Below are 26,186 nucleotides of genomic sequence, written 5' to 3' on the forward strand. Positions count from 1 at the left end.
GGGAGTTCAAACACACCCAGTGGCACCACTAAAGAAAGGCCTGGTGATCTGATTTCACAAAGACTACAGCCAAGAAAACCCTATGAGGAAGTTCTAGTCTGTAACAAATGGGGTCACCATGAGTCGGAATCAACTTGACAACAATGGGTTTGGTTTTCAGATCTTAGGTATGTCCTTTAACCTCTCTGAGCTCCGATTTCATCATCTATAAAATGGATATAATAATAGCACCTACTTCACAGAGTTGTTGTAATAATCTAATGATACATATAAAATGCTTCGAAAGGTGCCTCGCATATAGTAAGTGTTCAATAAATGTAAACTACCACCCATACAGTATTGATCATGATAATTTTTTTTTTTTAATAGTGAAAAGAGCTTCCACTCATAGCTGGTGACTCCACGGACCTGCCTAATATTTTAAGATTTTGTTTCCTTATCCATAATAAAATATGTAATAAAATAGTATTTACCTTAGTATTAGTTATCTGTCGCTGCATAACAAATTATCCCAAAATTTAGTGACTTTAAAACAACATTTACTGTCTCACATGTTCTATGGGTCAGGATTCTGGGTATGGTTTAGCTGGGTCCTCTCGCTCAGGATCTCTCACGAAGCTGTTCACTGATGCTGCATGCAGTCATTTCAAGGCCCATCTAGGGAAGGGTCTGCTTCCAAGTTCAGTCACATGGCTATCTGGTTATAGGTAGGCTTCAGTTCCTCGCAGGCTGTTGGCCAGAGTCTGTCCTCAATTCCTTAACACAGGGACCTCTTCATAAAGCAGTTTACAACATTGCAGCTTGTTTCATCTGAACAAACAAGCAAAAGAAAGGGGAGAGGGTGCTAGCAAGACAGAAGTCACGGCCTTTGTAACCTAAGCTCATAAATAAAATGCTATCACTACTGCCTTATTCTAGTCTTTGGAAGAGTCGTAAAATCCAGCACACACTTAAAGAGAGAAGATTACACAAGAGTGAATATCAGGAGGTGAGGATCATTGAGTGTCTATCTTAACAGGCTGCCTACTAAATCCTACAAAGTTATTGTGGAAATTAAATGGTAGTAATATATTTGAAGTTCATTGTAGAATGTCTAGCCCATAGCAGATATTCAATAATATGAATTTATTCTCTCCTCCTCACTAGAATAAAAGCCCTTGAAAACAATGACAATGATCAGTGAGCCCTGTAGTACTTCAGCACTTGGCTAAGCAGATTGGGGAGCCCTGGTAGTGCAGTGGTTAAAAGCTTGGTTGCTAAGCAAAAGGTTGGCTGTTCAAATCCATCAACCACTCCTTGGAAACTCTATGGGGCAGTTCTACTCTGTCCTGTAGGATCACTATGAGTCAGTATCAATTCAACGGCAACAGGTTTGGTTTTGGTTTTTTAAGAAGACTGGTTCTCAACAAGTACTGGAGAAATAAGTGACATTGATACTACTTTTCACAATTTAGCTAATATCTCCAATTTTAGAAGGTACAACGTATCAATCTTTCAGCAGTGATTCACTTACAAGAATGTGGTAGACAGAATAATGGCCCCCAAAGATGCCCACACTCTAATCCCCAAAACCTATGAATCTTGATAAGGTTATGGATCTTGAGATGGGGAAATTATCCCATATTATCCAGGTGGGCCTAGCCAAATCACATGGATCCTTAAAAGTGGAGAACCACTCACAGCTGCTGTCAGAGAAATGCAACAACTAAAGAAGAGGAAGGAGAGACTAGAAGCGTGAAGGGATTCAATCCACCACTGCTGGCTGAAGGGACTCAAGCCACCATTGCTGGCTTTGAAGATGGAGAAAGAAGCCACAAGCCAAGGAATGCACATAGCCTCTAGAAGCTGGGAACGGACCTCATCTAAGAGTCACAAAGAAACAGAAAACTCAGTCCTATAAATGCCAACTACCTGAAATGAGCAAAAAGCTGGATTCTCTTCTAGAGCCTCCAGAAAGGAATGCAGCCCTGAGATTTTAGTCCAATGAGACTCATGTTGGATTTCTGATGTATAAGAACTGTGTATTAGTCATCCAGTGCTGCTATAACAGAAATACCACAAGTGGATGGCTTTAACAAAGGGAAGTTTATTCTCTCAGAGTCCAGTAGGATAGAAGTCTGAATTCAGGGTGCCAGCTCCAGGAGAAGGCTTTCTCTCTCTGTCCACTCTGGAGGAAGGGCCTTGTGATCAGTCTTCCCTTGGTCTGGGAGCATCTTAGTGCAGGAACCTCAGGTCCAAAGGACATGTTCTGCTCCCGGCAATGCTTTCTTGGTGGTATGAGGTTCCCAACTCTCTGCTTACTTCCCTTTCATCTCTTGCAAAATAAAAGGTGGTACAGGCCACACCCTAGGGAAACTCCCTTTACATCAGGGATGTGACCTGGTGAGGGTTTTACAATTCCACCCTAACCCTCTTTAACATAAAATTACAATCACAAAATGGAGGACAACCACAGAATACTGGGAATCATGGCCTAGCCAAGTTGACATATTTTGGGGGAATACAATTCAATGCATGATGAACTGTAAGATAAAAAATGTGGTGTTTTTAAGTGTTTGAAGCCACTATATTTGTGGTCTAGAGAAGGACGTCATGCTTGGTAAAGTGGAAGGTCAGAGAAAAAGAGAAAGACCCTCAATGAGATGGATTGACACAGTGGCTGCAACAATGGGCTCATGTATAACAAAGATGGTGAGGATGGTGCAGGACCAGGCAGTGTTTCGTTCTGTTGGACACAGGACCGCTATGAGTTAGAACCAATTCGACGGCACCTAACTACAACAAATCTGTAGTAATTTGCTACAGTGGCAGTAGGAAACTAATATAAATTCTATGTTTACCTATTCTTAATAGACTAAAATATATTGATTTAAGAACTATGTAATATGCTAAAATAAATTTAAACTTCTTAAAGTCAGCAATTTTAAACTGTTAGCGGCAGAAATCAATGTCTCCTTTACATTTCTATTAAGCTCTTTAGAACCTAAAAGTCACTGAAAGGCTACAAGAATGTATCATAAATAAGGTGTTATTATAATTTCTTTCATCTTTTCTTTACATTTAAAGTTTTAAAAATTCAAATTTAAATGTTTCCTTCTTTAAAAAGGGTCCTAAAATTAATGGAAAAATTAAGTATACCTTGATTTTTTCCTGGTATATATATTTTTTATTTTTTCAAGGTCACAGCCTGATGGCAGAAATATAAATGCTAATAATAGTCAAAACAACTAAGGTGTTGCATTTATGGAGGTAAAGCACAACGCCTTGGATATTATCTTCTTAATCACTCTCTCTGAATTGATACGACAGCACTAGGCAAGCAGCTCCGAAAAAGTAAGGACCATTATCAGTCTGGTTCTGCACCAACACTAACCCACTGCCGTCAAGTAGATTCCGACTCATACTGGCCCTATAGTACAGGGTAGAACTGTCCCATAGAGTTTCCAAGGAGTGCCTGGTGGATTTGAACTGCTGACCTCTTGGTTAAAAAAAAGCCTGGCAATAATCCTGAACATGGGCAGGCTTTGTGTTTAATAAGTGAATGAAAAATATATTTTTAAAGCTACTATAAAAACCTAGAAACAAGGCTTCCATGAAACCTCAACTTAGTAGCTCACTGAAGAACTTAAAAGGTGTATTCTAAATATCTAGAGATTAAACGTTGAGATAGAACTTAAACATTTTCAATAGAAATCTTCGTAAATGGGCTATACGCTCCCCTGCATTCTTAATCAGGCTCATTAAACGTAATTCAAATTTATTGACAGCTTGATATCTTTACTGGAGCCCTGGTGGCGCAGTAGTTAAGAGTTTGGCTGCTAACCAAAAGGTCAGCAGTTCGAATCCACTAGCCGCCCCTTGGAAACCCTATGGGGCAGTTCTTCCCTGTCCTATAGGGTCACTATGAATCGGAATCGACAATGGGTTTTTTTTTTATATCTTTATCATCAATAGATATTGTGATGTTCATGTGACATAACCAGTATGATACATAAGGCTTCATGACCTAGAACTTATTTCTGAAATGTTCTCAATGTCAGTTTTTTTAGTTTTTTCCCCTCATAAAAATGTAGTGAATTACAGTACTTGTATAGGTCCACCTGTGAAATGAAACATGGCTGCCTTTCTTCAGAACTGCTAAGTGAAAGATCTGCTCGTCTTCTAAAAGATTTTTTGTACCCCCTTGAACAGCACTATCCAAGAGAAATATAATGCAAGCCACATACATAATTTAAAAATTTTCAATATATTATCATTTCAAAATGCAATCAAAAGTAATAAAATATTTTACATTTTGTTTTCAAACAATGTCTTAGAAATCTGGTGTGCATTTTACACTTACGGAGGACCTTAATTTGGACTAGCCACATTTGAAGATGCTAGTGGCTACTGTATGGGACAGTTGCAGCTCTACAAAAATCTACTTGCCTTTCCTTCAGTGAATTACATACCTCATTAACTTGTAGCTCCTGTTCTATTTTATTTGAACTGTTGGTTCACATGATGGGGAAGGACTTGTTCACTAATTCAGGAAACCATCATCATCATCCTCAGGTCTCTGTTTTTACCCCAATAAATCCTTAATGTATGAAAAGTAATAAAATTCCAGGTATAAAACCCAGGCCAAACCCATTGGCCTGCAGTCGATTCCGACTCATAGAGACTCTATGGGACAGAGGAGAACTGCCCCATAGGGTTTCCAAGGAGCGACTGGTGGATTTGAACTGCTGACCTTTTGGTTAGCAGCCATAGCTCTTAATCACTATGTTAAATTGTACATCTTTACTGAAAAAAACACATTTGAGGGTATTAAAAAAACAAATCCATTGCCCTCCAGTCCACTGGGAGCAGGGGTTCAGGTAGGAACATTTTCGTTCTTAAAACCTACTACGTGCAGGAAGCTTTATATCCCTGATTTCATTCCAACCTTAGAGCAAACGCACCAGACTGCCGTTTGAATGGAAAGGCAATGGCGATTCTCAATGCAGGCTGCACGTTAGAATTGCCTGGTAAGCTCTTAAAAAAAAAAAAAAAAGCCTTCCCTCGAGACCCACTCCCAGAAATTCTGACCCAGTTACCCAGAGGTGAGCAACCCGACTGTCCGTATTTCTAAGAGCTCCAAGGGTGATTGTGACCGCCACTGGGCGGGAACACGGAGGCCAGGTCCTCACCGCCCACACGGTGTGACTGCGTCCAGCCTGCCTAGCGGGGCGGACAACTGACTGGACCGGGCTACCTGCCTTCCACGGCCTGCTGAGGGCAAGAGGCCACCCGGGTTTGAACACTGGCCCTGGTGGAGGGCAGGTCTCCACGCGCGGCACCACTGTCCCAGCCCCACGCAGCAGCCTCGCGCGAGGCCTCTCCGCAGAGAGCCTTCCTCCCAGGGCGAGCGAAGAGCCCCCGGGATGTGGAGGCGCCCGCCGCCATCCGGTGGCGCTTGTCCGGCGGCCCGTTGGGGCGTTTGCAGGCAGGGAAATCCCTGCCGTCCCAAAGCACCGGCTTCCCCGCGGCCCTTTGACACGGAAGCCTCTTCACGCGCGGCCCTCGACCCGGGGCTGACCGGTTCGCGACTTTCCTGCCAATCAGATAAGCCTTACCTTGGGCGACCGGCCGACCAATCAGCACGAGCGCGGTGTCCTCTTCGGCTCTTCGGTACTTCGGCTCTTCGGCTCTTCGGCTCTTCGGCCCTCTTCGTCTGTGTTCGCTGTTGCTGGGCCCTCCCCGGCCTTCCGCAGCACGCTAAAGCCCAGTTCTCGTTGGTTTAATTTCCCCTTTTGTCAGCCACTTCCGGGTCCTGCGTCGTTCCGGAAGCCCGCGGGTGCCGGAAGCTTGTGTAATCCAGGTTTTGCTAGGAAAAGCAAAGGTTTCCAGAGTATGTTTCAGAAAAAGTTACGTGGACCGTGGGCGTTTCGCAGACTCCTAAGGTCAGTGTCCGCCCGAAAGAGCCGGAGTGCAAACCTGAGGTCTTGCTTACAGCTGGGAGGTCGTGGCGTCCCAAGGCCAGTCCAGGGCCGCTGTCTTGGACTTTGTCGTCCTTTTCTTGAGTTTCCCCGATTATTGATTTCCTGACTTAAAGGAAGAGGCACATCAAAGTCTCGTCAGTGAAGCAAACTTAAGTTCCTAAAAATTTTCTTAGGATCGCGGCTTTGAAAAAACAAAGAAACAAAAACCAGCTGGAATGGAGTCCCTTTGCATTTCACCAAGTGGCTTTCCTGACACAAGCTTTAGAAATCTTTTCTCCCGCCCTTGGTGGTCGTGAAGAGGTTTACCTCTTACAAACTGCTTTAGTAAGGGTTGTGTAGGATTCAAATATGACTCTCCGAAGGTTCACATAAAGTGTTATATTTGGGACAAAAATCAAGTGTGTTTAAGTTTCCAACATTTTTGAAAGCCTATTCAGTTTTTTTATGGGGGGAAAGCTATTGAGAATATTCTTATAAAATTGCTTGCAGTGAGTTTATAATGTATAGTTAGCATTGTTTTCTGATAAGAAATCTGAGAATGTGATTCAGAATCTTGAAACAATTTTTGCCCATACCACTAGGTATTTCCCCACAGGAGATGCCCCTTTGCTGTTCATTGGGGTTCTCATTAAGCGAGTGTATACAAAACTGACGTCTTCAAAGGGTTTGTGGCAGAGACTACCTCAAGTCGGGTAGAAATTGGTGGCCTAGAGCCAGAGCGTACGCAGTTGACTTCTTTGCATTCCTAACCACCCCTGTTGTATCCTTATTTTTCCCAACGTGAAGAGGTGTGGGGAAAGGCACAAAACTGATAGGATACAGGTTACTTCTCATTAAGCTAAAGAGACCAAACAGGAGCAAGGTAAAGAATATTCTAACTAAAAAAATGAAAACGTTGAGAATATGGCAGGATTGCTTAGGGAAGTCTTTGCCACTGTGTTTCTTTTCAGTCTGGCATTTTTCTTTGTGAATCTCTGTTTTCAGTTTCAGCATTTTTACCTTACCCCTTATGTTCTAATGCTGGTTCAATGTCTGCTGGGATCCCTGGCATTTTTCTTCTAGGACCGTAGTCTTAGTTTGTTTATCTAATTATTTATTTAGGTCTTATTTCTCAAACATCCAACATTTAGTGAAAGGGGTTTTTGCAGAATGAGACCAAGCTGTTAAACATGCAAGTTTAACATGTTCTGGTATTCTTGTATAATGTCTCTTGACAGTTTTGAGCAATGACAGAGACCGAAGCTCCTTTTACTCCATAGTTTTGTAGTCTAAACACCTTCCCCCACTATGTCAGCTTTAGTTAAACCTAAATAGAATGAACTTGGGTGGCTGACTTTTGACTTTTTTTTTTAAAGCCTATCTTGTTGGTATTATTAATTACCTTTATCAAAAAAGGTTAGAGTTTGATGATCTTGAGCTGTAAGATTTGAAAAAAGAGAAATAGAGGAATTACTTACAAAGCCAATAAGAAGAACCGCCCACCCCTATATATTTTCCCTGAAAAGAAAGGAAAAAAGAAAATACAGGAGAGAGAATGCTAGACTAAGTCAAGAGAATTGGGTTCTAGTCCTGGTTCTGAGTTGCCTTTGACCAACTCTATCTCTTGTCCTTATTCTTTTCATTTTTAAAAATCAGAGATAGTGCTCAATCCAGAGGAGAAATTCTGTAGAAAAGTCCTAGAACCGAGCAGAGAAGAGACAGAGCAAGCAGGACCTCCAGCTGTATTTTAACAAGAGCAACTATTTTGCGTTCTGCTTATGTAACAGGGTCCCCTTAAGAAAATTAAATTTATATCTTAGACTAGATGATATAAATTTCTTTCTAGCATTAAAATTCTGTTTTTTAGGGTAATTATTCATTTGTATTCAACTTGAATTTATTTAAATATTATAATTTTAAATAAGAGATATTTTATTCTTAAAAGCCACAGACATGTCCATATTTAATCCCATTTGTTTATAAATATAAATTTCAGATGTAATTCCTTTATTGTAAGAATCATAATTTTCCTCTCCATACCTTTTTTTTTTTTATTCATACCCTTTTATTGTAGCCATAAAATTTTTTGCTTACATTTAGTGGTCATCCTAATCCTTGCAATACAGAGGGCATGCATTTCCCATTTTATAGATTCAGTAGCTGAACTTTAAGATGTTAGCTGGCTTGCCCAACATCACATTGATAGTAAAGGTGTAATTCCTAACCTGATGTTTTCCTCAGAGCATCAGGTAATTTTAGTTTTTTTCCCTCTTGCACTCCATCTACCATGCTCAGGTTACTATAGCACAAAAAAAATGTGTGTCATTTGCACAATCTTTATCGCTGGACAAAACTGCTGTGAATTACTTTTTTTTCCCTTCCCAGTGACCTGGGTTGGACAACCTAGAAGCAAATCAGAATGTTCCTTTTGTATCTTTCCTGTGAAGTGACAGCAGTTTCCAAACATTTCTTGTCCTTCCATTCCTTTGGAATATGCATGGAACCATAGGAGAAAAGCTCAGGAAGACTCCATTTTCCCCATCTGTATAATCCTTTTTTTTTTTTTTTTCCTAGCACAGCTCTCTTAAACCCAACCCTGTAATTTCTGTACATGGAAGTGGAGGGAAGATGATGTTTACTATCCTGTGTTCACCTGTATAGAGTGCTAATCCTCTTGCCAAACTATTTGCATTTACAATCAAAATCTATATTGCTTTTTACTTATTTTTTTTCTTTTTATTAGAGCTCTCCTTTCTCACCTGCCAGCTAATAAAATTTCATCCAAGTTCTTTTCTTTCTTGTTACTATTAAAACAAAAAGAAAGCTCTAGAGTCAGTTCTGTTTTGATCATGCCTAACCACTCCCTTGCCAGTGGCACGTGAATGAGTTGGCATTGCCTCTACCACTCACATAGTATGTGTTTAAATGAACGTTCATGTCTCATTTTTTCACCTAAATATTCCCTTTGTTCAGATTTGACATTCAATTCCTTTGAGTGGTCCACTGATCTCATGTATAGAGGGGGAGAAGAGAATGGAGATGAGATGCTCTCAGGCAACACAGGCAACTTTACCACAGGCCTTTAATTTCTTTCCCCATGTATAGTCCTCAGAACTTGACTGGCAGTCTGGTCTTTTGAATGGCCTTGAGGGAAAATAATTTGCTTTGAGCTCTGCGAGATTAAATTTGATCCAAATTTACTGAATACCCATACTACTAACTTCCTTTTGTGTGTTCCACAATTTCTCTAGTGTTAACTAGAAATTTACTAATTGCCAACTTGACCTTAAATAGGCCGTTAACCTTCTCAAGCCTTAATTTTTGTCTTCTTAAAATGGAGGTGATAATACTGTGTTATGAGGATTAAATGAGATAAAGAATGTAAAGAAAATATATTGCCCTTGGTGCATAATTAATACATAATCACATGGTAGTTCCTCCTGTGCTGTTGCTAATACTTCTTTGTACCTTTGTGGATATTTCTGCAATCTCTCAGGTTCCATAAAATGTGCAATTAAACGTGTGTTCAGTAGTTTTCAAGTCATTTAGAATTCTCTTCTTAGACAATTAGATTCTAAAGCCCTTTTCTAAATTTACAGAGCGTTTAATCATCTAGTGTGCCTCTCACGTTTCATATGGCTCTTGTTCATTCATCCTTGAACTGGAATTTTTGCTGTAGTTCATGCTTACTCTTAACCTGTTAGTAGTTAGCCTCTTAAAATAGTGCCTTATGCTTGTCCTGTGGTGCCACCCTAAATTGTTTGTGTTTACCTGTTAGGCCCATCATCACCTAATCCGTATAAGATCCTAGTTCAGAGCACGGCTCTATTCCTTCTAGCTGTGCGACCTCACACAATCATCTAATCTCTCTGTGCTTCAGTTTCCTTGTTTGTAAAATGGAAATAATAAAAATACCCCTCACATTGTATTGTAAGGGTTAAGTGATTTAACATTTAAGTTTACACATGGCACTTAGCTTGGTAGTAGCTTGTTAGTGCTCAAAACCTGGTAAATAAGTGTGTTAGCTATTGTTGTAAAGTGAAAAGTTAGGATTGTCTTCCTTAATGCTATGATAATTCTGCACACTATCTGTGAAGTCTGTCTCTGTCTCACGTGTTCTGTTTTACTTTCTTTGCTTTCCTTAGCCTTTTCCAAATGTACGTTCAACAATTTCTGCAGTTTGAAATGGATTTTTTTTTTCCTATAACGGTTCTTAAGAAGGATTCTAGATTGGTAGATTTTTTACAGTTCCTTTTTTTAAAAAATTTTTTTTAAACTGATGACGAAGAGTGTAGTGTGGTAAAAAGACTCGTCCAGAGTCTTACGGCCTCAGGTGAGCCTAGGCTAGAATACAAAACTAACTAACAAAAACCAACTTGGCTCTCCTCCCCCCGCCCCCCTATATTCACTCAAACATCTGCTCTTTATTGTTACAATATTCTTTGCCTGTTAAAGACTCAGGAATATCAGCCTTCTGAAAGGAAAGTTTATGAGAGCCATGCTTTTCTCTTAAAAAATGGATTTGTGAGTCTAGGCCAAGGTATTGGAAATCTGTTTTAAGGTTTAAAAAAAGTATTAGTTTTAGGTACTTGGCTAAAGATACCATAAATAAAGCACTCAATTGTGTAAGACTAATTAGAATCTTGGAAATTTTAGCATTTGCATTGAGTTCTCTTCTTCATTGAAATAAAATTAAAAAAAAAAAAGTGTTCCTCTCTGCTAGGACAAGTTACTTATCTTTTTAAGAATTTTATGCAGTTTTGAAGTTTATCTTTCAGATATATTTTAGAAATATTTTGCCGTGTACCCACCACTCCTAAAAAGAAAAATCCAAATTGGGTTTTTATGAAAATTGCATTGAAGTTAAGAGTAATTTAGAGATCTAGTGTCCGTAACACAGTTTTAAAATTCTGCGCATCTTGGCTGTATCCAGATGAGCACAATTGATATTTGTAACATCAGATATCTATACACCATTGAAACATAGTTTATATATGATAAAGAGAGGAGCAAAAGGGTAGTGACAAGTCACTTAGCAAGTCTGTGGCAGAAGTGGATTTGAACTTACAGATGTTGATTTCTAGTCTGTTCACAATGCCAGAGGTCACAGTGTTCTAATGGTCTCAGCCATAGCGTGTTCTCTTCTACCTATTTTGAAATGTGTTCTGGGAATCAGTGTCCTGTTAAATCCCTCTTTGATGCATGTCTCATTTATTAGTATTGATTTCAATACAATGGACAGTAAATCTATCAAAGTACACAAACGAAGTAAAATAGTAGGATTTAGGCTCAAAGCCTAAGATGTCCAGTCGTGGAACTTTATTCATAATATGAACAGTAAGTTTAAATATTTCGAAAACCTAAAGGGAAAGAGGAATATATGGTTTCACCCACTTTGATTATTAGAACACTTTGGATAGTGTGGCAGCAACATCGTCATACTAAAAATTAGTTGATTATTGTGGAGCTGGAAAAGAGTAGTCTAGTGAGTGGGAGGGGGCTGGTGGGTGGGTGGGTATGATACCTTAGAGTGGAATCACATGTTTCTGCTGACAAAGTTTACAGGACTGTAAATTTAAATGGAGAATTTTTGTGGGCAGGATGCATTGACAAATATGCCTGATGGTAATACATCTAGTACTGAGAGTCTTGGAACAGGTCAATAATAATGTGTGTATTGATAGCAGCAATGTAGGAGATGTTACTTGGTATTATAGCTAAAATCCATGATATCCCTGTAATCATAATTACATTAATATTGACAGGCCCTTGACAATACCCACATTATTATTGATAGATTTCTGTCAATAACATGGTTTTAAATAAAATATATTCATTTGTAATTTGTGCTATATTCAATAAAAGCTCTAAAGTACATCCTCAAAAATTTCTCCCTCCTTAGTGAGATAAGGTAATTTGTTTTGGTTTTGGTAAGGTGATATAGATGACAAATTTTTTATTTTGGAGTATGAAAAGCAAGTAAGGAAAGCATGAACTATTTAAGGAGTGAGGTTATATATGGATGCTCTTATTAAGTGAATTTCCAGTTTGTTTTTTTTTTTTTCTGTGAAAGAAAAGCACTGTGACATATCTAGTGATAAAATGTCAGCAGGAGACCTTTTAAATAGTTTTTAGTGCTAGATCATTTTGTCTTAAACATATTTATGTGACAAGTTAATCACACTAACCCTAGTAGATGCTGTAGTTTTTATCTGGTCTTGATTTTGCCTTAAGCGTCCTTTTCACATATCCTTAATATAGTAGTATCCTTCACTAGATACTAATATTATTTAGTACCGATTATACTTTTAATTATATTTGTACATCTCTTTGCATGGCCAATAAATGTTTCCCTTGGGTTAAGCTTTTGGAATCTTAAAGTTAGTGCATATAGCTTGGGAATGGGATGGGGAAGGAGAGGGTGGTAGGATTGTGCATTAAAAGAATAGGAATTCTGGTAGAATAGGAAAAATATTGCCTGTTTTTGGCATTCTGAAAAAAATGAATTTAATCTGATTATGTTGTGTTAATAAAACAATTCCAGCTTAAAAAAAAAGGTAAACCTGTGTGTCTATGTGTGTGTTTATGTACATACATGTATATATATATTAGCTATTCAAGTTTGAGCCTGTATTTGTGAGGCTAGATACTAATCTGCAAGAATGCTGATTGTTAAAGAATTTGAATTCTTGAAAGTAGAAATAGACTGACCAACAGTTGGTTATGGCTGTTGGCAATTAGTGTAATAGAAGTCAAGATAGTGCTAGTTTACCAGAGGAGGTGGGAGTTTTTGTTTCTAAAATGTGAGGACATACATAGTCTTTTAGACTGTCATAATTTTTAATAAAGCAAGTTAAATTACATTGACTTTTTCAGAAAGTTAATGTTTTATTTAAGATCCCTCATTTTTTTATTTGTTAGAGCAGTCCTATAACTGTTCTTCCTAAACTGCAGTTTTCCTCTTCTTCAGTCTTAGTGAACTCTGCTATCATATTAATCTTTTAAAATTTATATTCCATAGTATGATTCTTCTCTTCAGTGATTATTCCTACCTACAAAATCAGCAGATGTTCCTTAACACAAAGTCTTTATACAATGGGCCCCAGTTGACTCTTCAGCTAGTCTCTCCTACCAGCCTGCTTTGTTCTGGTGGTAGCAGATGATTTGTGCCTTGCTTCCAGATAATAGGCACAGCATATTGATAAGGGTTAAACAACCAAGGGAGCAGGTCATACTGGAACCCAACACTAGATCTCTCAGATGGACCACAGCCATACACTTAAGCATGTTTTTGCTTTTACACAACCCATTCCCTTTCCTAAATAGCATTTTTCTCTTGATTCTTTAAATACAGCGTTTTCACATTTTGGTATCCATTCTTTGCTACAGAGATTAGTACCCAGTCTTGACAACAGTAATACCTTATTTCTTTAAAAATGCTTGAATAAAAGGAATTTAATTGAGAAATATTTAGGCTGAACCCCTGGTACCTAGGAGAATGCCTGGCATTTGGTAGATGCTCAATAAATATTAGGTAAATGATTTAGAAACCATATGTTAGAGAATTAGAATTCACTAAAACACAAACTGCATATATTATACTGAGAATAATTTTGTGTGATTTAAAGGCATTTATGGAATTTTGCTGTGCATCACACCTACTATGGGGAAGAAAGTATTATACAGCAATGGAAGGAAAGGGATTCCATAATCTGATTTCTTGAGCTTCTAATTATTCAGGTTTCTCATCAGTGTCTCCTGTTCCTGGACAGTGTCATTCTCTAAAGCCAGTGTCCTAGGATAACTGCCTACCAAAAAAGGAATGGGGGAGGCAAGGGAGAGGAGAAAGAACCATGAGGTTGGAGGAACTCAATGTTGTATGTTGTGATGAACCCAAGGCTGGATCCTTGTCTTAGACTGTACCATGCCCTGTGCAACTAAGCACCCTAGAGTCTGACATTATCAGTGTGTGTTCTGAGGTTTCTTTACTTCCAGGTAACAGGTACAGCAATCATGTTGATGGGTGTTTAGTAACCAAGGGAGCTGGTCATGCTGGATCCCATCCTTATTCTTTCAGAATCCTTATTGCATCATTTCCTTTCAGACAAGATACAGATTGAATGTGATGAGTTCCATTTAATTGTGTGTCTGTCACACTCCTCCTTGGCCCCTACACATGCACACCTAATGGTAACATCATGGTCAGTGTTTAACTGCCACAATTATATTTTAATGATGTGGTCAGTATTTCCTAAGGGGGGAAAAATTAGCACAGTGAGGTTGATTGAGGTATTAATATGAGTAATAATGAAGATTTCAGTCTTTTGAAATGAGATTTGCCAAATCAACTTGAAGACTTTTTTCCTAATGTCCATTCCCTAGCCAGAGCTGCAATAATGTGATAATAATACTGCCGTACAGTTCATAATGTTATCTAGTTTAATCTCAGCAAGCTGTGAGGTAGCTGTTATTTCCACGTTTTAGAAGAGGAATCTGATGGCAACAACAACCAGAAAATACGTGTGTGAATATATATATATATGTGTGAATGTGTATAGACACATTTTGTAGGTATGTATGTGTGTATATGTATGTATACATATATATGTATATATGTGTGTGCGGGCACACATATTCATATATACAATGAAGCACATAGGGAGCACAGTTACAGATACTTTTCAGATATAACCAAGCACCTCACGGGATTGGTTTTCAGAGTTTGAAGGCTTATGACCATGGTCTTAAGGAACAACTCGGTCAGTTGACATAACATAGTTCATAAAGATAATGTTCTACATACTAGTTTGGTGAGTAGCATCTGGGATCTTAAAAGCTTGCAAGCAGCCATCTAAGATATGACTGTTGGTCCCTACTTGTCTGGAGTCTGGAGCAAAAGAGAAGGAAACCCAGGACTCAAAGAAGAAACTATTCTACGAGACTACTCTGAGACCAGAACTAGCTGGTGCCCAGTTACCAATTCCGTTCATTCTGATTTGGGCCACAATAGATGGATCTGGATAGAATGGGAGAAAAATAAGGAACAGAACTCAAGTTCTTTAAGAAGTCTAGACTTAGTGGACCAGTTGAGACTAGCAGAGTCCCTGAGACTATTGCCCTGAGATGCTCTTCAAGCCTTGAACTGAAACTATGTCCTGAGGTCACCTTTTAGCTAAACAATAGATGCTTTTGTTGTTGCTCTGTGCCATCGAGTCGATTCCGACTCATAGCAACCCTATGGGACAGAGTAGAACTGCCCCATAGGGTTTCCAAGGAGTGGCTGGTGGATTCGAACTGTGCCAGCCTTTTGGTTAGCTACCTGAGCTCTTAACCACTCTTCTCCCTTGGCTCTAGACATAGATTAGCTCACAAAATAAAAAATATCACTCTTCAGTACTGCTTTCCTTTAAAAAAATCATCTATATGAGACCAAATGGTCAACAATTACTTAAAAGCAAATAGGAGAAGATAAGGGGGACAGGAAAATTAGATCACTGGAAACTGAACAACCAGAACAGAAATAATGAGAATGTTAACACATTGTGAAGAATATAATCAATGTCACTGAACAGTTTGTGTAGAAATTGTTGAATGGGAACTTAGTTTGCTATGTAAATTGTCACCAAAAACATAATAAAATTTTATTAAAAAAAAAGAAGAGGAACCTAAGGCTAATGACTTTCTTAAGGTTACATCACAAGTAAGCAACAAAGCTGAAACTTGAACGCAGGCCTGTCTTATTCTAAGTTGGCTTTTTGACTCCATCACAGTTGCCTAATTAGGAATGTAGAACACAGGAGAGGTCTTCCATTTTAATGAACTCTATGGTGTGTGATGGACAGTGTCTGTCCTGTGTTTCCACAAAGATGATTAAAATGTTGGAAAAATAAAAACTAAAAAAGAGAGAAGCAAGTTGTTCATCTGCAGAAGCAAGAGCTGAAGAGCAGTTTAATAATGGTCTTTTGGTCTTATGTAGGGAAGAGAGCGAGCCCAGATGTTCTTAATATACACTGAGGCCTGGCCGGGGGAGAATAAGAGGAAAGAAAAAAATGTTAAACTGTAACAGAAGGGATAAGAAAGAATTTTTTGATAATAAGGATTGTTAAATACGGGATTGGTTAGAGACTGTGTTAAGCCTTCTTTCTTGGCAGCCATTAAAAATTCCTCCCTTTACTAAATGCTCCTAAGTATGATTTTGCCAGAAACCTGGGATTTGAAATAGATGATTCCTCTGAGAAACCACTACCTCTGACCAAAAAAAATCCGTGGCCATCGAGTTGATTCTAACTCATAGCAACCATATAGAACGGAACAGAACTGCCCCCATAGGGTTTCCAAGGAATGACAATGGGTTGGAACTGCCGACCTTTTGGTTAGCAACTGAGCTCTTAACTTACCATTAAATATGAGTAAGGAACCTGAAGAAGAGACACCTACCCTCATCATTCAGTTCATCTGGATGTTTTCACATGGTAGTCAGTCAGCATTTTTTTTTGGCTCCCAAACTCCTATTCCTTTGTGTGTAAGTTCAGCAAACAACATTGTAGAGCCCTGGTGGCGCAGTGGTTATGCCCTTGGCTGCCAACCAAACTGAAAGATTGATGGTTCAAACCTACCACCTGCTCTGCGGGACAAAGATGTGGCAGTCTCCCATAAAAATTTATAGCTTTGGAAACCACATGTGGCAGTTCTGCTCTGTGCTATAGGGTTGCTATGAGTCAAAAAGGACTTGATGGCAATGAGTTTTTTTCGACAGACAGTGAGCAGCCGCTATGAGTTCGTCTTTGTGGTAAATTTTAGAGTCATAAGATTAATGAGATATTTATCAGCCCACTATTCTGGAACTGATTGTGATTCTAGTGTTTGTTGTTGCTAGTTGCCGTCAGGTCAGTTCTGATTCATGGCAGCCACATGTGCACAGAGTAGAACTGCTCCATAGGATTTTCAAGGTGGTGGCTTTTAAGAAGCAAATCACCAGGCTGTCTTAGGCGCCTCTGGGTGAGTTCAAACCACCAACTTTTGGACTAGTAGTTGAACTCTTACCCAGTATAAATTGGCACAACTGGCCCTCTGATGCAAGCCAAATATTTCAGTTTCATCTGGTGCTTAATTGAAAAAAATAGAAATCTTACCGAGTCAAATACAGGGTTGTGGCGTGACTGAAATGTTGACTTATACCGGTATGCATTATGGTCAGTCCCTCTTAAGAGCTATTCGAGGATGATTTGACAATAAAAGAGTGTTTCCCTTATCTTGCTGACCACAAAATATGAAATCTGGGCAAGATGCAGAGTTGTAGGCATTGATACAGTAGAAAAGTTACATATACCATGTTCCCATACACCCTGAATGATTGTAGGATTTTGTTTGAGGAAAATAGCTAGGAATCAAAGTCACTTTGTAGGTGGCAGGTACTTTGAAAATAAGCATAAGTTAGGGTGCTTTCCCCTTAAGTAGCTTACAGTCAAATTAGGGAAAGAAGATGTGTTCCTTTGGCTGTGAAATCACAGTACAAATCTTAGAGGGCTCAAGTGAATGGAACAGACATTTGTTGTCATAGTTCAGAAATGGTAATAATCAATTGAAACTGGGGATAGTTAGAAAGGTTTCATGGAGAATGTTGAACTTGAATTGGAATGTGAAGGACAGATAGTTTGGAGAAGTAGGAAAGAATAGCTGTCAGGGAAGGTATTTTAGGTACGTAAGAAAAAGTACAGAGGCAGGACTGAAAGATGGTCTGGAATTAAAGGCTCCATTGGGGAATACAGCTGCAGAGATGGAGACAGGATTGAGCTATTTTGGTCTGAGAAGTTTGTAATTTATCCCAGGGATAATAATGAGGTAACAAAGTGATGATGGGATAAGCATGGACAAATAATTTTGTAGATTTTGGTTGGCTTATAAAGTTTTTTAAATAATGTTTTAGTGTTTTTCTTAATTATATAAATGATGCAAACTACTGTTGGTGAACTGCAGAAAAAAAGTGAGAAAAATAAAAATCGTTTCATTCATTAATTTTGTGTGAACTCTAATATTTTTAGCTCTTTTTCTGTTGTGATAGCTTTGAAATTTTATTGAGAACCTGAACTATCATATGCCTCTGTTTTTATCCTAGTTGTCCGTGTGTGTGCCTGCCTCCCTTGCTAGACGTTGGTTTGGTCCCTTAAGTGAGAGGCAAGAGTTGTCTTTATCTCTGCATCATAAGCACCTAGCAGAGCAAGGATGTATTAATGGTCGTAAAAGTTTGTGGAATCAATGAATGGTCTCTAATCTTATAAGGATTACTTGATAGAAGAAAGGGAAAGCCTGAGTGAGTAAAAGATTTGTAACAGCTTCTGTAGACAGAGGGTTGAGAACTAACCAGAAATGAGTAGAGAAATGGCTTGCAACATTGGTACTGGTGGTACCAGTATGCAAAAAAATATATCATGACTTTTGCTGTGAAAAGACTAGCCCAGTTGTTCATAAAATGTGATCCCCCAGCATCATTAACATCAGGGAATTTATTATCTTGGCCCATACTCCAGACCTACTGAATCATAAACTCTGGGGTTGAAGCCTAGCAATCTGTTCTAACAAGTCCTCCAGGTGATTCTGATAAACACTCAAGTTTGAAAACCACTGGACTAGAACAGTGAAACTGTACAACTGTGATATTGAAGACCAAAGCATAGAGAGATTGAAAGCCCAAAGATATAGTAATATCAGTGAACTTGAGCAATGAAATGTCATAGTAGCTGGTATGAAAACTATGAAACTAAGATTCTGTTGTTTCAAAGAAAGTTGAATATGTTGTACAAGATCTGCCTATCTTGTTTAGATTACTACCTTACCGACTGTAGCATTAAATAGAACAATGAGATTTAAAATAAATTACTACTACTTGAAGGACCTCAGAGTTATAAGTAAAATACCCACTGAAATTTTATCGCCCACATTCACATAACTGCCTCCTGAACTTCTCCACTTAACATGTCTAAGAGGAGCCCCAGATATCTAAAATTGAGTATATTACCTTTCCTTTCAAATCTGTGTCTTCTTATGTAATTTCTACTTCAGAGAACTGGACCAACATCTACCCAGTTACTCAAGTCAGTTATTCTTGGGTTCTTTCTCACCAAGTCATGTCAATTTTACCACCTTATAGCTTCCAAAGCTACCTGTTTTCCTCTACCCCAGCTGCCACCTTTCTAATTTAGATCATCATTGGTTCTTCCCTTGATTATTTTAGCAACTTACTAACTTGTTTCTATGCCCCCAGTCTTTCAGCCTCTAATCTGTTCTCATTGTGGCCAGAGCTAGCTGTCTAAAATGCAAATCTGATCATACTTGTTCTTTGCTACAACCATTCAGTAGCTTCCCATTACCCTCATGATAAAACCCAACCTCAGCTTGGCTTTGAGGGCCTTTAGGATTTGTCTCCTGCTTTCCTTTCAAGCTTTATCTCTTGTCTTTGCATTTCCAGTCCTTGGCACCTTTTATTCCCTGTGCTTGCAATTAGTTTTACCTTCCTTTACCAGGCTGGCATTGCTAATCCCTCAGTTGGCTGCTTAGATACTGCCTTCTCCAAGCCTTCTCTGACCTTCTGAGGTCTAGTTGTAAGCATAGCATTCTGAATTTCCCCTTGCATATCACTTATCACACCTTATTATAATTTCCTGTTTCCTCCTCCCAGCCCCACTAGATTATAGGTTCAGTGAGGTTTGAGACTGTGTCTGATCTTCCATTATATCATTAGCCCTAACACACTAACTGGGGTAAATAGCAGATATACAACAAGCGTATGAAAAGGAATAATGTTCTGGATATGATAATTTTAAATAGTTTCAAAGGTTAATGGACCAGAATTTGTATTTTCTACCCCTTACCTACCCCAGACTTTCATCCTATTCATTTCTTCCTCTGTCAATTCATTTAGTACTTGTAGAATGCCTCCTGTATACCAGGCACTGCACTAGTTGCTAATATTCAACTGTTAAAAGATTTGAGTGTTCTTTGCAACAGGCTTATCCATTAGTGGAAGAAACAGACAGTTTTAAACAGCAGTTTAAGTATGTTGTGTAAAGGTCAAGAAAGGGGAAGAACGGAGTGTTAAGGGAACAACTAGAAGAGACAGCTAATGCAAATTTGGAGAGTCAGGAGGCACTCTAACTTAAAACTTTAAAACTTGCAAAGTGTTTTTTTTAAGAATAGGAAAAAAACTTTTCCAGGTGAAGGGAATAGACAGTAAATGTCCACGAGTGAACCAGAGAAGGGGACACTAGAATGCTGAAGCATTGGGAACGAAAGCAAGCTAGAGATGGATATGGGGAGGTTTGTGTTCTAGAATGATTGCTGGATGGGGAATGCACTGGAGGAGACAAAGGGTAAGATAGAGAGACCAATTAGATGTAATCCAGGGTAGAGATGAGAACAGCTTGAATTTGGGAAAAGGCTTGGGAGGGAAGAATAGAAAGAAATGGATTAAAAAATATTTATGACAAAAAATCAGTAGAACTTGGGAATTGATTAGATATGTAGAGTGAGGAAATAGAACTCGAGCTCACTCCTTCTAACTCCTTTCTTTCCTGTAGCTCCTGGAAAGTATGACACAAGGATTTCACAGAGGAACTTGCTGCGGCAAAAATCCCCTTTGCTATAACTATAGGATATCAAGTCTTGAGGGAGCTGCAGGAAGGGGAAAAAGGTGAGATCTCCCCAGAAAGTGGTTGACATTCATGGGTGAGAAGCATTTCTCTCATATACCTGGTTTGAGTGGAAATATCCCTAAATGACCTGTCATTCAATAGTCATTTTGTTTCATATACTTGAGTTTGGTAATCATATAGTGTTCTGCTACTCAATCATGAAAACATCTTTGTCAAAGATAATCACAGTTTCAAGTACAGCTTTATCTCAGAACCCATCTTTCAGTCCTTTTAACTTCTAACAAATTGGATTTAATATGTTTTTCATAAAAAAATCTTAATAGGATTTGAAAGAACTTTAGAGGTCATTTTGTCTCCAGCCCTTTGTTTTATGAGAAATCAAAGCAGCAGTAGGTTAAATGACTCAAACAGGATCCCACAGCTGGTTAGTGGCAAGTGAGTTTCAGCAGAATCTCCTGACTCCCTCTGTAATTCTGTGTTCTTCCCATTAGTGTGCAGGGCCTTTTGAAGGCCTAGAAGTCATGACCAAGCTTGGTGTGTTGAGGGCCCATCTTAGAAATTCACTTTAAACATGCTTATTGTCACAGTTTGAATTTACCAGTTCATTAATGCTATTTTACATATCTAAGCTGGTCTGTAAACTCCTTGACAACGGCTACAACTGAGTATTTTAATCACATCAGCTTGCACATAATAAAAAACCCATTGCTGTCGAGTCATTTCTGTTTCATAGCAACCCTACAGGCATTTAATAATTTTTTTTTTTTTGAATCAGTCATGCCTACCTAATCATTAATTGGCTTTTTATATTTCCTTTTAAAGAGACTTTTCCCTTCAGTACCTATTTGTCTTTCTTAGTGGATATGTGAAGTTGTCTTTGTATATACTTTTACATCATAGTTTTCTTTTCCTAGAGCACTTATAATGTATACTTTTTTAGTATCTTAATATTGACATTTCTGTATTCATGTTGCTTCATGCTAGGATTTAGTAATGTTTATTTTTTGCAATATTAGGATGGAATAATAAACATATATTGCTCATTTATCTTTCTTTCTAACTTCCCTTGTACATATAATACATATTTGAGAAAGATTAAATGACTTGTTGAAAAATGTACCTTTGAAGTCAATAGTAACCAAAAACCAAAACTCTTTGCCATCCAGTCAGTTCTGACTCACAGCAACACTATAGGCCAGAGTAGAACTGCCCCCCTAGAGTTGCCAAGGAGTGCCTGGTGGATTTGAACTGCCGACCTTTTAGTTAACAGCCATAGCTCTTAACCACTATGCCACCAGGGTTTCCAAAGTCAGTGGAAGTGCTTGAAATTAAACTGAGGTCTTGACTTATTATTCATTGCAGTGTTCATTGTATTAAGTCCTATGTTTCTCCATGAATCATTACTGAGCCTCATCGTTATCTTCAGGATTTTATTATCTCCCTCTTAGAATATCTGACCAATGAGTATTACTTCCAAAAAACCAAAAACCCATTGCCATCGAGTTGATTCCGACTCATAGTGACCCTGTAGGATAGAGTAGAACTGCCCCATAGAGTTTCCAAGGAGCACCTGGTGGATTCAAACTGCTGACCTTTTGGTTCGCAGCCATAGCACTTAACCAAAAACCTGTTGTTCCTTTGATGAAGAGGACCAAAAAAAAAGAAGTTCCATTGTTTACTTCTATTTTATATTTTCATACTACTGAAAGGCCGTTCTTTTAAGTCCTATATAATTTGTGTGTCATAGTTTTCCAAATACAAGCTGAGGAGATAGTACAAGATTGTAACTGTTTGATGATATTCCCTAATTATATTATTTTCCTAGAGACTTTCAGAGAAGACATGGCTTCCAGAGAAGAGAACACAGAGAGTACAAACAGAGTGCTAAGAATAAGTCAGCTGGATGCACTTGAACTGAACAAGGCCCTGGAGCAACTAGTTTGGTCCCAGTTTACTCAGTGCTTTCATGGATTTAAACCAGGACTGTTAGCTCGCTTTGAACCAGAAATGAAAGCATCCTTGTGGATTTTCTTGTGGAGATTCACCATCTACTCCAAAAATGCCACTGTGGGGCAGTCAATTTTAAATATGCAATACAAAAATGACTTTCTCCCAAACCTGAGATATCAGCCACCCAGTAAAAATCAAAAGCTTTGGTATGCAGTTTGTACAATTGGTGGGAGATGGTTAGAAGAACGATGCTATGATTTGTTTCGAAACCATCATTTAACATCATTCTGGAAAATCAAGCAGTGTGTGAACATTGTGATTGGACTTTTGAAATTAGGTGAGTTGATTAATTTCTTGATTTTCCTTCAAAGAGGAAAGTTTGCAACTTTGACAGAACGTCTCCTAGGCATTCGTTCTGTATTTTGCAAGCCCCAAAACATGCGTGAAGTTGGCTTTGAGTATATGAATAGGGAACTTCTCTGGCATGGTTTTGCTGAGTTTCTGATTTTTCTCTTACCACTTATTAATATCCAAAAGTTGAAAGCCAAGTTATCTTCATGGTGTATTCCTCTTACTGGTGCTCCTAAGAGTGATAATACTTTAGCCACCAGTGGCAAAGAATGTTCTTTATGTGGAGAATGGCCCATCATGCCTCATACCATAGGATGTGAACATATCTTCTGTTACTACTGTATTAAGAGTAGTTTCTTATTTGACACGTACTTTACTTGTCCTAAGTGTGGCACAGAGGTACAGAGTCTGCAGCCTCTGAAATCAGGAATTGAGATGTCAGAAGTGAATGCCCTTTAGAAACTAAAATGGTTTCCTCTGAGGAAAAATGTATTATGTTTAATCCTTCATATTAGTCATCCTAAGTATATTATTTAGATGTCTTTTATGAGGCTGTGTGCTTCTAAGCCACTGTCTTCCGTTCCTTTCCAGGCATGACTAAATACTAATCCCTGAAAACCACGCGATTCTAAATATATCATATAAATGTTATTTTTTTTTTTTTAATCATTGCATTCAATTTTTAATTTCAAGAATAACGGATAGTTTTGTCAGATGACTACTAAGAATGCTCCTTCAATTTGCTGCTTCCTGGAAAGAGGTTGAACTCTAAAAATAAAAGATTTTGAAAACTGTGGGATGAGTGTGCATTTGTTTTCAGAGATGGCATTATAATATCATTATCTGAAAATGTTACGATTCTGTCGTTTTAAATCTGAAGATCTGATGCCCTAGTTGTAATTTTAAGCATTTCTCTGAAGCCAGTTTGTAAGGGGTTCAGTTCTCAGCTGTTAGACCCTTCAGAGTTGAGTTCTTATATTCAGCAAGCAAAAATTGCTTAAGGCAGTTTAGAAGTAAGGCAGGGAGACTCCTGGGGACAAGTTATATGGTGAACACTGTTTACAGGATCTCTTTCTTCTAGCCTTTGATTCAGAGCTTACATTTTCACCAAGCATATTGATTGGTATTATGAAAAACATCAGCAGTCTTTAGCATAGTAATAACGTAATAATACATATCAAGATTATTCTGTATACTTTTCTCCTTTTTTCTGTATTTTTCACTTAAAAGTTTAAAAATGCATCTTTTGTAAATAATATGAAAAATATTTGGACTATTTATGCAACTTCAACAGAATAATAATACTTATTTTTAAATAAGATATCAAGTTTTGTGCTTTGACAGTAAACCAAAATATGAAATATATTAGACTTTGAAAAAGGTAACAAGAATAATTCACATTGCGTTAAAGTCAGTCATAGAAGGGTCAAAGGTTGTTACTTTCAACTGACTTACATAGATGAAATAACAGTATCGGTAAGTTGTATTATTTTTTTAAAACTCTGAAAATTATGTCAGACTATAGCTTGAGCATTGACTTGTCTTAGCTCTTGACTAGAAAACTTTGAAAAACCCAATTCTTATGTAATGAAAATCTAGCAGGAAATATAAACTATATAGTACAGAGGAAATACACTGGCAATTGTTCACTTTTCTGTTCACCTTTCTTTCAGCAGATACTTCTATGCCAGATACAGATGTAGCCATTGGGGATACAGCAGCAAATAAAATAGTAAAAGAAGAAAAAATTTCCTTCATGGAGTTTATATTCTGTGGTTGAATGGATTGTAAATTTCACTTATGTTCAGTTCTGAATAAAATACCAAGGAGTTTTGTATTTTAGTAGGTAAGAATATCTCAGATCTTTAAAAGGTTGCATTTTTTCTCCCCCTCTGATCCTAAAAGGCTTTTATAGAAAATTACAAAAATCCAGGAAAAAATCATTTAAAATTTGCATTTTTTTTTATCCAGTTAGCATCACAATTCATGTTCTGATGTATTTCATTTCAGTCTTTTTCTTGCACATTTTTTATTTACAAAATGGTTATAATAAACATAGAGCTTTGTTATTTTTTAAAAATAGCATTTTACTCAGCATGTTTTTCAAAAATATTTTTAATGGCTGCATGATAGGTCGTCATATTGATATTCTTGTCATTTTATTATTTAACTATAAGGTCCCTGGGTAGCACAAGGATTTTGCATTCAACTACTAACCTAAAGATTGGTGGGTCGTATCCACTCAGCAGAGCCACAGTAGAAAGGTGTGACAATCTGCTTCCATAAACATTACAGCCAAGAAAACCAGTTCTCCTCTGTAACAAAAGGGGTTGCCATTAGTTGGAATTGACTTGTCAACAGCAGGGTTTTATTATCCACCATCATAGTGCATTTAGGTTGTTACCACTGTCTGTTGTAAATAATGCTTTGGTAAATCTTTCAGGGTGTGACTAGGACCCTTTCAGTTTCCATTATATAAACTCAGTTCAAACTGATTTTTACAAAAAAATTTATCAAATAAAAAGCTCAGGTGCACACTGCAGGCCCACATTCGATAAAAAATAGAGGTGTTCAAATGATTGTCTTTGAAGCAATCTGTTTTTTAGCTCTTGTTTTCCCTCCCTGAGGTTGAGCAGAATACATGGCAGCAAGGGACATGGACTCTACTAGGGTTCAAATCTCACATATGCCATTTACTTGCCATGTGACCTTGGGCAACTTGCTTAATGTCTGTACATCTGTATCTTGTAAAGATTATATATTTAGTGCATGTAAAGTTCTTAAAGCAGTGCCTGGGTTCATACAGCAAAATTGTGGAGTAGACAGCTCTAAATTCCCATCCTTCCACAGAAACGTGGAAAAACAAACTTTCAGAATCAACTTGGTTCAAACAGTCATAGATTTACAGCACCCAAACAAATGCTGAATCAAATGTAAAAATGGTAGAAAAGCCTTGTGCCATTTTTACTTGGCCTTGCTCCAACCCCTGCCCAGCTCAGGATTAGTCTTGACAGCTGAATTATGAACAGCCTGGCTAAGTGTTAAAGGAGTACCCCAGCACAGAGCTAATCTGCAAAAACTAGGAGACGTGATTTTGGTGGTTTTTGTTTGTTTCTATTTTTACAAGCTCATGGCAGTCAAGAAACTGTCTGTCAAAACACTGAACACAACCTAAGGCTTCAGTCATGAAGAGTAAACCCTGAGGAAGGAGGAAAATCTGATATCCAGAGTTACCACATTATAAAAATTCAAATATCCAGTTTTCTACAAATAATAATAATAGTCACGAAGCATA

The 26,186-nt window shown here is 38.1% G+C and overlaps 1 protein-coding gene across 3 annotated transcripts; it reads left to right on the plus strand.

Annotated features, from left to right (window-relative positions):
- The first annotated feature begins 5,785 nt into the window (after positions 1-5,785).
- On the plus strand, positions 5,786-24,865 carry PEX2 (peroxisomal biogenesis factor 2). 3 transcript variants are annotated; one of them, XM_049853893.1, is made up of 4 exons: positions 5,790-5,924; positions 20,516-20,628; positions 22,416-22,877; positions 24,568-24,865. In XM_049853893.1, the coding sequence occupies exons 3-4, from the start codon at positions 22,433-22,435 to the stop codon at positions 24,669-24,671; spliced, it is 549 nt and encodes a 182-aa protein (XP_049709850.1). In that variant the 5' UTR covers positions 5,790-5,924; positions 20,516-20,628; positions 22,416-22,432; the 3' UTR covers positions 24,672-24,865. The 3 variants fall into 3 exon arrangements, with proteins under 3 accessions (XP_049709848.1, XP_049709850.1, XP_049709849.1); XM_049853892.1 differs by having other exon boundaries at positions 24,565-24,863; XM_049853891.1 differs by lacking the exon at positions 24,568-24,865 and having other exon boundaries at positions 5,786-5,924; positions 22,418-23,687.
- The last annotated feature ends 1,321 nt before the right edge of the window (positions 24,866-26,186 follow it).

This window comes from Elephas maximus, chromosome 15 (genome assembly GCF_024166365.1).
Source record: "Elephas maximus indicus isolate mEleMax1 chromosome 15, mEleMax1 primary haplotype, whole genome shotgun sequence".
Classification (NCBI taxonomy): Eukaryota; Metazoa; Chordata; class Mammalia; order Proboscidea; family Elephantidae; genus Elephas; species Elephas maximus.